Raw genomic sequence first — 16,657 nt, forward strand, 5'->3', positions numbered from 1 at the left:
TCTCATCTGCAGGTGTTCATAAGGAGTAAAAGAACAGCTTTCTGTAGTAATCCTCAGTTCCTTAAATGCTTGTTAAGAAGAAAGACCAGACATGTCATCTCCTGCCTCTCTCATGCATGCAGTTTCATAATGGAGCCATCAGGGGGAGGGACTTCTGCAATCACAAAAGCCTGATGGCGATGCCATAAGTGACAGAAAACAACAGAGACTCTAAAGGAGCAGTTTTGTGCCTGAGCTGCAGCCATGAGGAGAGCAGACCGGCTGTAGGAGACGTGGGAACAGATGCAATTTTATGGTCAGCTCGGCATCTGACAGAAGGTAGGACATAAGTTCAGTTTGTGGAGCCACTTCAAGTGTGATATGAAACTTTTCAGATAGGAAGTCTGTGGTATTTCAGTTTTTCTGTCTTCACATTGTTGTATGTACATTGTTATATGGATATGAATGCTCACTGTTCTGTTTTTAAATCCTAATAATCCTAAATAGCAGTTAAAAAAATGGTATTCCTAATAGTTACAAAGCATATGTTGCTGCAAATGTCAGCCTGTTTGCCAGACAAAATGTTTCATAACAGGAGCAAATTCCACATATCCTACCCTAATTACCCAAAATGCTCTTTTCTTTTAATTTGTAATCATGTTATAATCTCAAGAACTAACCACTGTTGCAATGGCTAGCTTGGCAAAGTTGTTTTGCTTGGCAAATTTTTAAAGCCAATAATCAGGATTTAGACAAGTGAAAGACAGACTAAATGTTATTTCCTTTGCTGGTCAACTTGGAGTGTTTAGGCTTTCTCAACAGGCAGATAAAAGTATGTACAACTCAGAGATGGAATGCTATACAGCAAGCTGGAACATGTAAACATTTTCATCACTCCAGTCAGAAACCAAGAGGAACACCTCTTTGTGTTAGCAGGGTTGGACTTGTGGAGAAGACGGCTGGATAGACGGGCTTTAGTGGTGCACATCAAGGAGATAAACTTCATCAATGAAGACACCTGGCATGGCTGTATTCAAGCAACATAATGTGGATGATTTCTATGAAATTGGAGAAGGACTAGGAAGGTGAGTACTATTCACAGATGTAAAATAGATGTTTATTTCACCCCATAGAACATGATCCTCCCCACTTTGTGTGATTCAGCTCTCCCTTGCATGCCTTTGATGCAGTGGTCCTCATGTGTGTACGTAGGTAAGCAAACAGCTGGCCTGTTTAAGCTTGAAATGGGGAGTGTCGCTGTGTTGAAGTAGGTTAAGGTTTACAATAACAGATAAAGTTTCATAAGTAAACACTCTAAGTAAACAGGCTCTGTTTTGGCACAATATGTCTGATCCAGGGAAGAGAATGCAATTTGATGTACTGCTTTTGCAAGAGCTGATTCTGGGTGGTGGATCAATGTGTTCAAATTGAATGTTGAGGAGGAGTGTTAATCGAGCCAGACATCGAGGAAATTGTGCCCCATGGGGAAATAGATTAAAGGAAGTTGGCAGGGTGCAGTGTGGATTGAGGAAGCTACAAATCCACTCTGCATGGAAGGACGGCTTGGGCATGTACACAACTCGCTAACAGAGGGTATGAAAGGAAAGTGTCTGACCTCTAACCTTTCACTTCTAGTCAACACTATGTCCCGGACGGTGTTTGCTGCTCATTTACTGCACAGCTTCTTTGACACACCCTGTCAGGACAAACCAAGACCTGCTCCAGCTGCATTTAAACCTGTAGAGGAAGAGTTTTTTGTCTAGCATTCACACTTTAATTGTATTTTACATTGATATTCCTCATAAATCTGCCTCATGAGATATTTAAATGCATCTGTAAATGAAAAGATTGAATATTATTAGAATAAACAGGCAGTTTGCTGGACTTTATTAATAAATTATCACAATTTATAATTTCAGATTATATTCCAACATTGTAGGTGACCTCCTGATTAATTAAAGAGCTAAAGGGACAAAGTAAGTGTCCTACTGGCCACAACCTGGCAAAAGGAAAGATTTGAAATAATCTCTAAAGGATCCTGAATTATTTCTTAACATTACAATGTATAAACCCTAATAAAAAGTGTATTAAAAGTCTTTTCTAAAGCATTTGTAAAGGGTTGATAAAAAGTGCCTTATAGGAGAGTAATACTGGTAAATGTAAGACGTGGAAATGTGTTGTTTAAAGACTGACAATATCTCTGAGTTGTGGTTGAGCTGGAAACATGTTGCTTGATAAGACGACTCTCCAGTGAGCTGAGCTTCGTATGTGTTCACCACTGTTGTCATGGGAAATAGAAAGCTAATGTGGTTAAAAGCCGCGGTTGCCTGCAACTGAAAACAAGAAAGGCTTTTTAAGTCACATAACTGAGAATTTTCTCACTAATTCAGCAGCTGGATTTTTTTACTCGTAGTTCTTCTGTCTTGTTGTGACAACTTTGTAGTGAGTTTTGGAGGATACAGCCCACCCCACCCACAGTTTGAGAGAGCCTCATGGGTTCAGACCTCTCCATTATACGCCACAGTGGAACTGTTACTCAATCCTCCTCTCAAGAGGGTGGGGAAATTTGATGAGGGGGGCCAAAAACTGATCCATGTGGAGTATTTAAGATGTTCTGTGCTCTATGGAACTTTTGAACCATTCGCTACAGGAAAGACGATTCATCATACTGCCCCCCTACTGAAAGATTTTAATGTCACTGGGCCCCACGCACTTGTAGTCAATGTTTCTTTCCACTACTGACGTGAGTTTTCGGTAAACCAATCTGTAAACCAATCCTTTGCTTGAGATGGGAGGCATGTACTGACCTGTCTTACCATCTGCGTGATGACACTGATGATGACATACAGTAGGAAGTGTCACAGTGTGAGACCACAGCTGCCACCCTCCCACTAGACTGGTGAGGCTGTGGTGAGATGGTATACAAGGCAGATGGTGATGTGAACTCTACCTGTCAACAACAATTTCATTCTTGTCCATGTTTGGTCATAAATGTAATACCTTTACTACCATCTTTGCTAGATGCTGATACTGTGATGATTATAAATTAAATAAACACATCTTTCTTAGTCATCATCAAGCAATGGCAGGAATTCACAGGATGCACATCTGGATAGGATGTGCCATTGTCTTTGCATGCCTGAACAAGAATAAAAGGCTTGTAAACTTCCTCCTAATTTTTTTAATCTGTAAATACTGTACTTACATTATAGTGGAGTTTGTGTCTTTTTAGCCTTGCTAATGGCATGGCTCCAGATATTGAAATTTCCGTGTGTCAGTCGGTCCTCCACTAGATCCAGACTGAAATATATTGAACTCTTTTGGATTCATGGTCCCCAGAGGATGAAGTGGCACCCTAAGCAATTTTTCAAAAGGGGGGCTAAGTACAGCCTCCCAGAGCTGCTAGCAAGTCCCTTGTTATGTTAATACTCTAATAACTAGTTCCAACTGAATGCAGGAACACTGAAAATGTCACATCACACTTTAAAAGTGTTTCCCAATTTGTCTGTGGGTACTGCGGTATTTGTAATTTCTAGAATTACTCGCCACATTTGTGCAGATGGAAATGAATTGTAGAAATGCTTTCAGTTTGCAGAAGTTTTTTTTGTCTTTTGAGAGGATGCAGGGAGGGCAGCGATGCACACTTAAAGCCGCAGCTTTCACATACTCAATGTGTTGAAGAGCAGACAGTCACGAGGCAGACAGCCAGCTGCTGCTGATGAATGCAGTAAAGTGATAGAATTTCTCCAAAGGGATTTACTGTACATGATTTATCTATAGCACGGAGAGAGGCATGCATGTACTAGAGCAGGGCAAGAATGCTTGTAGTCAGCTCTAAGAACAGACATTCCTGCTGTTGAGTGGTTGAAAAATATGTTTATTCAGTGCAACCTGACGGAGGGAACTCCACGTTGACATCTTCGACATTCCCGGGGTTCCCGTTTTGACAGAGGTCACCCTGTTACTGTCAGCAGACACTCACACAGCCCCACTACTCCACAGATGCATTGTTTACTTTGGACCACTTAAAAAAAGTGGGAATCTAGGGCATCCTGAACACTTCACAGGCATAACATATTGAAATTGTTCATGATAATAGCAGATAAGGGGTTTTCAAGCATTAGTTACATTAGATTAGAAGGTTGAGCTGCTTCTCTTTTTACATCCGAGATCACAGATGGAAGGATGGGGTTAGGGACAGGGCTTGGTCAATTACAAATCTGGCTGTCTTTGTCACGCCGCCCCAAAGGTTCAGTTGAGAAATGTGTTTAAATATTGGGCCGGCGCCACTTGTCCTAGCGTTCTTCCAACCATGGCTGTGGATAATGACGTTCAGCTGTTGGAAGTGGAAACTCTGCAGGGAGATGGTACTTTCAGCCCCACTGGCCGGCTTAGAGCTGAGGCAGCCGGCACGCCTGGCCCGTTGTGGAACACCACTCCCAGCATCACCACTCTCACAGCTGTTACTCTGCACCTCGTAACAATACCAAAGTAAAGCCCTTGCCCTGACAGTTGTGTTGTAAACTTTCTTGCATTTGGGCTACAACAAACACCAGGAGGGGTCATTCTGTTCAGTCTTGTTTAACAGGCATTTGACCACTGTTGCTGCTCCTGCCATGTGACACCCTTTCCCTCGGGGTGCTTGATGTTTTGTTTTTGCAAGTGGAATTCATTGAGCGAGTTATCCTCCTCCTCAGTTCACACATTAACGTAGTCATCTCGAGCAGGGTCGGCCTTTCAGGGATGTCTCAGGGGTGGACATTTCTTGTGAATAGAACAGATAGAGGGAGCGTTTCAGATTCCATACTGCTGCTCTGCCTATTTTTCCTTTGTGGCATGTGTGTGACTCTTTTAAGACCATTGTTACCACCCCCCCCGCCCTCTCTCTCTTCCCTACATTCTACCCATCTACTTCTGGCGCCCTTGCTCGGACCACACCCGTCTTTGAACGCGGCCCTAATTTTGATCTCAACTAAACACCTGTACGTTTTGTGACTGCACACACAGACAGACTCCCAAGGTAAAAAACAATACCAGCGTCATAGTTTGCAGTGTTGCTGTACTTAATTACATAATATTGGATGTTCTACCAAACATTTTGTCCCTCCAGTGTAACAGTCATCAAAGATCAGGGCTTGCATGAGTACACCTCATTAACTGTTGTTTTTAAGCAAGGCAACTTTAATAAAAAGTCTTCAGACGAGCAGCTCCCAGATGTGATTGTAGAACTGCACAGGACAGGGTGTGCCTCAAAAAGAGCAAACTGGCTAAAAAAAAGTTACTTTTACTTTTGTATCTATTCCATTTATTTGTTTAGTGATGAGTTTGAGTTATCTCTGTGTGTGAACTGCTGTGTGAAATGAGTGTGGCTGGAGCACAGTGTGTGTCCACTTGTTTTTGGAAAGCCTTTTTCCTTCTTCCCAGCAGCAGAGATGTGGCAGGTGGAGAATGAGCCGTGGGCCGGGCTATTCTTAGCCCACTAGACACCATGATGATAGTGGACACAGACTGGGTAGCCTCTCACAGCCACCCTGGAATCTCTGTGTGGACAGTTATGTCCAAAACATATGCCTGCCAGTCATTATCTGCGTCCTCTCTCTGTGTCTTCTTCAACACTGTCTAATAATGCAATGTGACTATGTTGCATTGAATAATTTGCAAAGGTATACAGTGAATTCTTAATGTTTTATGTTTTAATGTTTTTTTATTTGCATGCATGCTTGACTGAATCTTCCTCTTCTGTCTTGTGAAAGATAACGTTTATCTTCCCCAGTCAAACTTCTTTGCCAGCTCTGCCACCACACTCGCCCTCATGTCCTTCTGTGGCCTGAGGGATCAGTGACTGAGAGGCTTGTTTTCAGAGTCTGAATGTATAGAGTGGGCAGGTCAGCCCACAGCAGCAGGAGTAGCAGCAGCAGAAGTGCTGTTCTGATAATAAAGCTATGGAGATTTACCACATATATTTAACTGGGCAACAGTGCTGGAAGATGTTTTCACACTTATTCTGTCAGTGAGTCAGTTATGAGTGAAATGACTGTGTAGTTATGTCAGGGGAGAGTGACAATAAAGTTGATCAAATGTACTGGTCACCCTGGTCTTAGCATGCAATACAAGAGCACAGTGAAAAGTGAAACAATAATCCACTGAGAGATGGTTTCTAAGGCACACCTCTGTTGTGAAATATTCCAAGTTTTTGGGATTTCTTTCTCTCGAGGATGGCTCGAAATTTGGCAGGAAGATTGCTGGAGTGGGAGGAGAGCAGATCTGTCCACACTGCCGGCCTCTCTGATTGTTCTCCGTCTGGCCAGGAAACAGGAAGTGATGGACTATACCTTACACTAATATTTCAGCAGGTTTTTGACACACAGCTTCCTCCCTGGCGTCTGTCTTCACCCATAGCTATATCCTGTTGTTAATTGTTAGGAATTTCATTTCATTAGCTTTCTTTCTTGAGAATTGTACACTCTGTAATGTCAGTCTTTTTATTTTGTGTCTGCAGTGGGCAGTTTGCTATTGTCAAACGCTGTATAGAGAAGAGTACAGGCGTTGAATATGCAGCCAAGTTCATCAAGAAGCGCCAGAGTCGGGCCAGCAGACGTGGTGTAAGAAGAGAGGAGATTGAGAGGGAAGTGGACATCCTTCAGCAGCTGCAGCACAACAACATTGTAGAGCTGCATGATGTGTATGAGAACCGCACAGACGTGGTGCTCATCCTCGAACTGTGAGTCAACAATTCATCACATATCCGTACAGTTGAAAGAATGGTTTGCTCATGCCTGTCAAACTAAACTTGCATTACACATTGAAACATCTGACCATGTCCACAGAATCTTTTTGTCCATGTTCTGATCTGTGAGTTTAGTTCTGTGTACATAGATTGTTTACTTGCCAGGATCACGTGTGCCCGAAAGAACCGAATGCCTTCACAGAGTCAATAAGGCTTGTGTTGAAAAGAGGGCCCCGTTTGGGTCCAGCGAGTGCCTGGCAACATGGACGGCACAATTAGTACTAAAAGAAAGCTCAGTCCAATCAAAGCACGGCTGAACTGACTGATCCAGGATGAGACACTGTGTCATTCAGTCCATTAGGTTTCCTTTGTGTGAATATGAAAGAACGTCATGTTTATTGGCTGCCAGCTGGTCGAAGTCTTTATACCACTTTTCAGCAGCTATTCAAGTATTTTATCATGAAAAGGTTGAGAACCTCAGTGATTCATAAGTAGGGCAAATTGTTACCACAAACAAACATATCTAAGGCATCCTGAACCAGTGCATCCAAATCCTGAGAACTCACTTTAGATAACTTTCAAGAGAGCCCTTGCTCCATTATCTAAGCCCACAGGATGCATCTCTGAGTGTGTGTGTGTGTGTGTGTGTGTGTGTGTGTGTGTGTGTGTGTGTGTGTGTGTGTGTGTGTGTGTGTGTGTGTGTGTGTTTTACAGGGTGTCTGGAGGAGAGCTGTTTGATTTCTTGGCTCAGAAGGAGTCTCTCAGTGAAGAGGAGGCCACTCGTTTTATCAAACAGATCCTAGATGGAGTCCAGTATCTCCACTCCAAGAGGATTGCACATTTTGATCTGAAGGTACAACAAGCTCCATCTATGTAAATAGATTAAATATATACTTGTCTTATGATGAAGATGATGTTCTTTACCTCCACAGCTTTCGAACTGTACGTACACGCCAGGTCGAGCAGGACCTAATGCCAAATATATAAAGCAGGTGTCTGATATAGGCTATGTGCCGGTAGAGTCTCACTATTTTGAATCACACTTCCTTCCTGTTTTCTGTGGCTGAAGTCCATACTCTCAGATTCAGACACCACAAGGTTATCTGCTCACTTTCAGAGAGCAGTGTCGCCCACGCTGCTGATAGTCACTGTCCTGTTTTTCTGCAGCTGCAGCTCCTTCTCTCACTCTCAATGCTTTTCATTTGGCAATTAAGGAAAAAGAACACAGTGAAAGGCTTGATTCAAACCTGCCTGATGCCGTGACTTTCATTTCACAATGACAGATCTGTTCACTCATTTGTGCTTTGCATTTTCTGTGAAATCAGATCAGTCGAGGAAAAAGGTTGAAACTGTCTATCCAGTCAGCGCGGATGTTACAGAGCTTGTGACCTTTATGTTGATTCATGGTATACACGCTATGCTAACCACATCAATTAACGAGTTTAAAAAAAAAAAGTGTAAAAGTGACAAATTGCTGTTTTACAAGGAGTTATGTGCTGAACTTTTTCCTGCAGTGGGCACATAACATCTGTAAACGTTGATTTGACTTGTTTTACACTTTAATATGACTGTAACCGTTGCAATGTTTTTCTTTAATGCTTACGCAAAAGGCGGCTTTAACCAGGTAACTTGTTTTACTTAGTGTTGTTTATGAATCGCCCAATGTTGGTATTAGTAGAAATCTGCTGAGAAGTGTTCCTGTTTTGTTCTTTTTCACTGCAGCCTGAAAACATAATGCTGCTGGACAGGAATGTTCCTCTACCCCGCATCAAACTCATAGACTTTGGACTTGCACACAAAATAGAAGCTGGGGCAGATTTCAAAAACATTTTTGGAACCCCTGAATTTGTTGGTAAGTGTTTTTATATGAGATGAGTTTGCAATGTAGGACATTTTAAGAGGAGGCTTGATGTTTGGCCTGGCGCTGTGATGCAGGAGTGTTTGCTCTCTATTTTCAGCTCCAGAGATAGTCAACTATGAGCAACTGGGATTGGAGGCGGACATGTGGTAAGAGCTTTTAATTACCTCTGACTCTGCTGCCTTCCATACAACAGGCTGCAGTGCATAACTCTGTATTAATCTTGTGCTGTTTTTTTCACAGGAGCATTGGAGTCATCACATATATACTGTAAGTTGGGATGATGAATGAATATCTAAATGTGCCTAAAGAGATTATCAAGGATGGTGTAGTGAGTGTGTGAATGTTGTTTCAGTTTGAGCGGTGCGTCACCTTTCCTCGGGGACACGAAGCAGGAAACGCTGGGAAACATCTCAGGGGTGAACTACGAGTTTGACGAAGAGCTCTTTAGCAATACAAGCGAGCTGGCCAAGAGCTTCATTAGTCAGCTCCTGGAGAAGGACACAAGGTAAAAGAACTGACAGCTGAAGGCCAAAGATCAAATCTGACAATTCCAATATAAAGCCCATTATTACAGGTTTCCCTGCAGTAAATCCTAAGCGCACATAATGTGCAGACTTGATCCAAATGAGAATGAGAGGCCAGCCAGTCCACAGGAATCTAGAGAGAGGACTTACACTATACATATTTCTTTTTGGTACACAATGTGAAACACTGAATAAAATAAGCTAATAATAAGCTAAATCAACATTTATACTGCAAACTAATCAGAAGCAAAGCACTGTGTCTTTCTTTGTACTATGTGATCTTGTTGTTGATTGGCATGTGTTTCCATTTAATTGCACCTCCATGAAACCAAATATTCCTGTGAAACTTATCGCAGTCTGAACGCATTCCTGAGAGATTCACAAAGCGTGCTGCTCACCATGCTCCGTTTGTCATGGAGTTGTGTAGGTATATTTACTCAGCTGCATTTTTTTTCTCTCCTCATTTTAGAAAACGGATGACCATACAAGACGCCCTCAACCATCACTGGATTACGGTATGGATTTAAGTGTAATATAGCATGTTTTTGTTCTGTCATTTTCTGCTACATGTGAAAAAAACATTTAACAACTGATGGCAAAGGTAACATACGGGTAACTGGTTTGATTCTTATTAGTGAGGAAAATCCATCTCAAATATGCCAAAATAATGTTGACTTCATGCTCAAAAAGTCACACCCACTAACTTTATACAGTATATGTTCTGGCTCGTTGAAAACATACTTTACTACAGTAAATGTATATTGTTTCCATTACTGCACCCCCCCCCCCGAGAATATTTATTTCACCCTTCACCTATCAACACACTTAGCTCCACACATATTGTATAGCTGTCTTTTGCAGTCTGAAATGTAGTGTTCGAACTGAAGCAAGACGTCACTAATTGTGATTTTAACGGCATGGACGTTTAACAACCAGTAATGTTGAAGAAGTCTACTCCAACATTAGCTGCTGAGATGCATGTGAATGGTGTTTCGCTGTGGAGTCTTCGCCCTGTTTGGATACAAGCATGAAGCCAGGAAACACAGCTGAGCAGGAATGTCTGTTGTTTTTGTAGCGCTCTTACCTGCCATGGCTTTCGCTGTAGGTTCACACACTAATCCTACAGTGCCATGTCTGCTGGGATATTCACCGCTGTGTGTGTTTTCAAGATGCAACAATGAGACAGCCTCTCACTCAGTGTCCCCTCCCCCCTCTGTCTGAAGTCCTGTGGCCACATGGAAGAGGATAGCGCTGCCCGTGAGGCTGAGAAGAAAGCAGAGCAGCTGAAGACGAAGCGCCTAAAGGAGTACACCATCCAGTCCCACTCCAGCATGCCCCAGAACAACACGTATGCCAACTTTGAGCGTTTTGCCCATGTGGTGGAGGACGTCAGTCTGATGGAGACGGGTCTGTCAGAGGTGGCAGAGGCCCGACACACTCTGCAGGTTGATATAGAAGCACTGCTCTCCATCTACAACGACAAGGAGGCCTGGTACAAAGAAGAGAGTGAGACTGCGAGGAAGCAGCTGTCCCAGTTCCGGTACGAGTTCCGCAAAGTGGAGGCCACGAGGAGGCTGCTGCAGGAGGACATTAAGTCTATAGATGCCAGTCTGGAGAGCATCAGTGGGAAGTACAGCCAGAGGCAGAGTCAGCTGGACGCTCTGAGGCAGGAGCTGAACTCTGAGCTGCAGTGGCTGCAGGACGTGACAAACTCTCTGCATCCAGAAGGAGCCAACGGCAGCATGCACAGCAGCAGTCTGAATACAGACGTAAGACAGGCTCTGAAGGAGCTGCTGCATCCGGCCTGCAGGATGGAACTGTGCCCCGAGGCTAAACAGCCACTCACAGAGTCTGGCTAACATATTTTAACTGAGCTTAAAATTTCAACATGTTTTCGAAAATGAGGCTGTTTGAATTCTACACATTGTTTGTTTTCAGCAGCACAGACCTTTGAATGTGTATCTGTGTAGTTTTTACATTTTCTTTACTTAAAATGTTCTTGTTTGAATTAAAGTAAACGGTAAGAATGGGAATTTGAGGAAAGATTTGAGGAAATCTATTACTGAGAGTTGTTGGCTACCCCTCTCATATCTGTACGGTAAATATAAAGCTACAGGTAGGAGACAGTTAGCTTTGCTTAGCATGAAGACTGGGGGAACAGCTAGCCTGGCCCTATCCGAAGGTAACAAAATATCTGCCTACCAGCACCTCTAAAGCTCACTGTTACATTTTGTTTAAAACCGATCTATAAAAAGGGCAATTGTGGTTTTACGGTACAGTGACTGACACCAACACGTCTGTCCCCCCCATAAATATCAACTTGTCATTTTTACACTTCCTTTTTTGTTCTGATTAAATAAATGAGTTATAACCTGTAAATTAGTGAGCTGTAGAAGTACTGGTAGACTGACTTTGTGACCTTTGGACAGAGCAGGCTAGCTTTTTTCCCCAGCTTCCAGTGTTAAGCTAACCACCTTCTGGCTGCAGTTTCATATTCAACAGACAGATATGACAGTGTCCTCTAACTCTCAGCAAGAAAGCAAATACGCATATTTACCAAAATGTTTAACTATTCCTTTTAAGTAGCATGATTATGGCACAATAGCAAGAATTCTTCTAATATTTAAGAGATATTAATTTTTGAGCCGGTTTCGTAGTTAAAATACTAGTATTTTTGGCAAGTATTAATAGTGAAAATAAATATCAGTTATGAATGTTTTGACTGTGTTTTGGCTAGAAGACAGGATCAAACAGCAGTTCTTTTCAATGGAATGTATCAGAAGTCCACTTTTATTTTATTGATTTATTTTTTCATTCCATTCTATTTCTAAGATTGTATATTGATTCAAATGTGCACTTTTACTAAAGGTCAAATGTATTTATTTATTTTAAAACCTTTTTTTTTTAATTTCTTTTTTGGAGATGTTTATGAGCTGACAGGAAAACAACATTGATGATAAGACCACCTGTGTTTTAAAATGTGTCACCTCCTTATCTGTGTTTTTAGCATTTTAACAGATATTCCTGTACACGCCTCTCACTTTTGGGCCTTTGTTGTGTACACTGACATTTTTCACTGTTTTCTAAACACTGAAATAAATGTTCATCATTTATTATGTATTTTGTTTACAAATTCTTGTGATTTGCAATCAGAGATTTCAATATATTTCCTATATACTTATAGACTCCTCATATTCCTATATACTTCCTATTTTATACCTCGGATTATACTGTAAAAAATTAGACCAGTAACTTAGCATAATGTTTTCCTCTTGCTTGAACATTTGACATTAACATGAAAGATATCCATTGTTATTTCATCCCTCATTGTGTCTCTGCAGCCTCTGAATCCCAGACAGGCCATGGTGAAGAGGTTGTCAGTGGTCAACTTGGAGAACTTTAAGAGACAATATGCCAGACGCAGGTGGAAGGTGAAGTACACAGTTAGATAATTTCTTTACAGCCGTCAAAAATGTCGCTCTTGATTGCTTTCAGGGTTCATTCTCTTGCTTTTATCTGTTCAACAGATGTCGTTCAGAATTGTGGCTCTTTGCAACCATTTAACTCGAATCATGAAGAAGGGCAACAAGCTGCCTGAGGAGGAGGGGGTAAGAAAAAACTGTTGTAAAGCTAACAGCGATGGCTCAGACTGGACATTTTGGGAATTTTGCATATTCGCTTTTAGTTAGATGACAAGATTGATACCACTTGTCTGAAAGTGCTATCAGTCTTCTCAACTAACGCTCTGCAAGTTAGCAAATAAGAACATTGCCTAAAATGTCCAACTATTTCTTTAAGAGTAACCATTTACAGTAATATTGCAGTCGTTGCTATTTGAACTGCACTGCATTAGACTCTTCACATTACATGCTTAAGCTGGAGTATTTGCAGCTAGTAGTTCATGGACCCTGCTTTTTTCGATGCAATAAAATAATACTTGCATTTTGTGGGCTACTAGAACTGTAATCACCTGTCTCCACACAAACAAATTCACAGCTGTTTTTCAACTCAAACATTTTGATTACTTCAGAGAGATTGTGAAAGCGACCAGGAAGAAGAAATCGTGAATAGGAGGCAGAGGAGCAGAAAGAGAAGTAACACTTCCTGAGAGCAAAAAGTGTGTCTTTCGACGATGTTCTGGTTGCAAAACAGTGACTCTGCACCTTCGTGACGCACACTTTGCAGCTGTTACTTGTCATCTTACATTATCTGTTTAAGTGACTGCTGTAAATGCAGTATTTTCATTGGTCAAGGCAATTTCGCTTGTCTTGGTGACCCACAAAACCAGCAGATTCTCTGCTCTGTGTTCGATACCATTAAAACTACTGTTTTCTGGCATAAAAAGGTATATAACTGCATTATTGTTTGACAGAAACTCAGGAGCCATGTTGGCAGCTTCCTCTTATAACTGTCTTAAATGTCCCTCAGCTCTTTAACTTCCAGGTATTGTCCAAAGCACTGACAGATACACAAGATGGTGACAGATATTCATAACCAAATGTTTACATGTTTTTCTTCTTAACATACAGCAATGACTGTGTAAACACACTGTTTACCGTTAACCTCTTCATTTGCCCCATCAGAATAAATTGCCTGTAAACTATACAGTGATGACTGTTTACTGTATTTAACATAGGATATTTTAATTACTGTCAATTACTTGTGTCCAATGGGTCAATAATTGCATTTCATTTTATGCATGTTGTACATAAAGACATTAGGCCTATATATATACTTTATACATAAATATAAAATACATTTCACAGTTAAATTTCTTAAAGTATATGTTTGGTTCTGATGTATTTATGGTGTAAATAAACATAAATATCAATCAAATGTATTAGTTTCACTGTTACTTGTATCTCAGCTCATTAAAATGATCATTCACTGTTTTAAACACACAAGTCTTTTTCTGTTCAATTGTCTGTATTGCAAATTGAAAATTTGTTCAATAAATTAATGATAATTAATGATTGTTTTCTTTGTGAGTTTCTATAAATTCAAAAAACAAACATTAGAACATCCCATGCTTCTTAGATTCATGAGCTGAACAAACAGGCTTTTTACATCATGATTTTATGCCCCGAGCCAATATTCCTGTCAAACCACACACCATTTTTTTTTTTCAGTGGCCATTGACAATTACTGTACATTATTTATTCTCAGAACATCAATGAGCACTAATTGTGATGCATTCCTACTGATTTTTCCTTCGGCCATTGGTCAATTATTTAGTCTCACGAGTCACGACAGAAATGTTGTTTGGGCCCAGTTGGGCTGAAAGAGGTTGGAGGGATAATTCGACCTGAACTAAATACATTTTGGCAGCGACACTAGGCTGGTTTGGAGACATAATCAACAAGTGGGTCAGTCGGAAATCTGTAAGTCTGTTTGTGCTTCAGTATCCCACTTCAGTACTGCGTATTACAGTATGATGGCTTTAAAGAGACATTATGCACCTCGAAAAAGTTGGGTGACTCACAACAGTCACATAATCAAAATAAAGCAACATAGGCTTTATGTGGGTAAAGCTCCAAAACCTCTGGGTCTTACATTTCCCATAATGCAACCAGTTACATCTATTCATTTGGCCATCCCTGCCTGTTAAACACCCACGTCTTTTCAACTCCATGACCCCAGTTTGTGACTAAGGCTCTCTGTGTTTTTGTAAATTGTAGTCTCCGAGCCCAAGCAGAGGAAACCCTGTCGACATCAACAGGTTAATTTTCCCAAGTTTTCTTTTTTACTTTACTGACAAAACAGAATAGAGAAAACATGCTATACACTATCCAATGCAGACATCAAAATAAGTAGAAATACCAAAGCTTAAAACAGTTGTTTTCCCAGACTTTCGCAGAGCTGAACTCCTCCTTATGGGTGGTGATGGCACAGTGGATATGACACGTCCCTTTGGTGTGGGAGATCTGGGTTCCCACTGCGGTACATCAACCAATGTGTCCCTGAGCAAGACACTTAACCCCTAGTTGCTCCAGGGGTGTACAACCTCTGACATATATAGCAATTGTATGTGGCTTTGGATAAAAGCGTCAGCTAAATGACATGTAATGTAATGTAATGATGAGTAAACTGACCTATGTGTAGAATTGGTGGATTGCCCCTTGTGCTTTGATCTGCATTTTTGTGATTTCATCTTCACATTTTGAACAAATAAATACACACAGACAGCAGGATACATCCCATGTAATACACATTATCACAGTACTGTACTAGATTGGGAAACGTTGGTTGAGCTATCATTCCCCTCTTACATATAATTAAATTTGGCATGAACGAGCATCTTCCTTCTATAAATATTATTCTTACAATAAGATGAAATATTCAGCCTGTTGACTTATCTCAAGTCCTTATTAGAGCATACACAAACAGTGACTCTCCAATTCCAATGTACAATAATATGTTTCTGTCCAATGACAACCTGTGAGTTTCTGGCATAAGATGAGATAAGAGAAAACATTATAGCACGCTCAGGTCACTTGTCCCTAGAGTCTCTCTCTAGGCTGGAATAAATAAATAAATATTTCAGCCATGTCTCACTGAAATACAACCTGAGTCCTTTGTAGCTTTGTCATTGATAGAGAGTGAAATGACTTGGCTTCCAGTCAGTCGTTACAGTTAGGTCTGAAGCATCTCATGTAACAGAGTCCCAGCTGGTATGTTGGGATCAATTCTGTGGTCGACCAGCGACAGGGTTCTGGGATCATGGGATTCCAGCAGACTTACGGTGGGATGATCTGAGGGATGGGTTGACAAATAACGAGTGTTGTCAATAATCGTATGCTAGATATGTGTAACACTAAACCATGTCCTACAGAGAAATACAGATGTATTTAAGGCAGTTCTTGACTCAATGATGTGTCAGGAGGCCAGACTAATATGTAATGTGGTTAAGCAGGCATGATCCAATGACTCTCCTCGGTACTGTTAATTACCTGTCATGGGCATTTGACACTAAAAGGCACACTGATACAGGCACACTCATAACCAATATGTTTTAGAAATGTACACGTTATAGCTTTAATGGCGTGTTGGACCTTTGCTGAAAGTAAATATATGCATAATAACACCCTGTTGAAACTTTGAGATCATTGCATTGGCTAGTGACACGTAACCTTATTGTTCAAGAATTAAACTTTGGTCAGAGAAGTAGCTTTCCAGTGATATTTTGTTTGTGTTTCTTTCACAACGGTGCCATCTAGTGGGCATAACAAGACATCTGGAGTAAGACCAATGGTAGATGTAAAAGTAATCATTTGTTACACGAAAATAATGCAGATACAAAAACATAATGTGAGAATAAAGCTGTGCAAAAAACACATAATATGATCATTAAACATCCATGGACCAAGAATGGTTAGTGTTATTGTGTGCGACCATGGCTTACAAGATAAGAATAAAGTCTCATTAATAAAGCATGCAGACAAATTAAACTTATGTGAGCATATAACGTGATATATTTTAAACCTGCAATGTGCATTTGCAGTATAAATATAGGCCAATGTCTTGTTTAAAAATGTGAAAAACTAAATATCAGTTGTAAGTATGAAT

General features: G+C 40.8%; 1 protein-coding gene across 3 annotated transcripts; it reads left to right on the plus strand.

Moving 5' to 3' along the window:
• Positions 1 to 130: 130 nt before the first annotated feature.
• Positions 131 to 13,991, plus strand: dapk2b (death-associated protein kinase 2b). 3 transcript variants are annotated; one of them, XM_039808083.1, is made up of 12 exons: positions 161 to 318; positions 916 to 1,064; positions 6,479 to 6,700; positions 7,421 to 7,559; positions 8,429 to 8,558; positions 8,665 to 8,713; positions 8,808 to 8,834; positions 8,920 to 9,072; positions 9,561 to 9,606; positions 12,433 to 12,522; positions 12,619 to 12,699; positions 13,122 to 13,991. In XM_039808083.1, the coding sequence occupies exons 2-12, from the start codon at positions 988 to 990 to the stop codon at positions 13,197 to 13,199; spliced, it is 1,092 nt and encodes a 363-aa protein (XP_039664017.1). In that variant the 5' UTR covers positions 161 to 318; positions 916 to 987; the 3' UTR covers positions 13,200 to 13,991. The 3 variants fall into 3 exon arrangements, with proteins under 3 accessions (XP_039664016.1, XP_039664015.1, XP_039664017.1); XM_039808082.1 differs by lacking the exons at positions 12,433 to 12,522; positions 12,619 to 12,699; positions 13,122 to 13,991 and adding an exon at positions 10,315 to 12,209 and having other exon boundaries at positions 131 to 318; positions 913 to 1,064; XM_039808081.1 differs by lacking the exons at positions 12,433 to 12,522; positions 12,619 to 12,699; positions 13,122 to 13,991 and adding an exon at positions 10,315 to 12,209 and having other exon boundaries at positions 131 to 318.
• The last annotated feature ends 2,666 nt before the right edge of the window (positions 13,992 to 16,657 follow it).

Source organism: Perca fluviatilis, chromosome 8 (genome assembly GCF_010015445.1).
Source record: "Perca fluviatilis chromosome 8, GENO_Pfluv_1.0, whole genome shotgun sequence".
Classification (NCBI taxonomy): Eukaryota; Metazoa; Chordata; class Actinopteri; order Perciformes; family Percidae; genus Perca; species Perca fluviatilis.

What these genes read in the sequence shown, in the direction of transcription:
- dapk2b (XM_039808082.1), top strand. Translation starts at nt 988, where the DNA reads ATGAAGACACCTGGCATGGCTGTATTCAAGCAACATAATGTGGATGAT. An exon ending in GGATTGGAGGCGGACATGTG is followed by an intron (nt 8,714 to 8,807) that starts GTAAGAGCTTTT and finishes TTTTTTTCACAG; the next exon opens with GAGCATTGGAGTCATCACAT. An exon ending in TCAACCATCACTGGATTACG is followed by an intron (nt 9,607 to 10,314) that starts GTATGGATTTAA and finishes CTCTGTCTGAAG; the next exon opens with TCCTGTGGCCACATGGAAGA.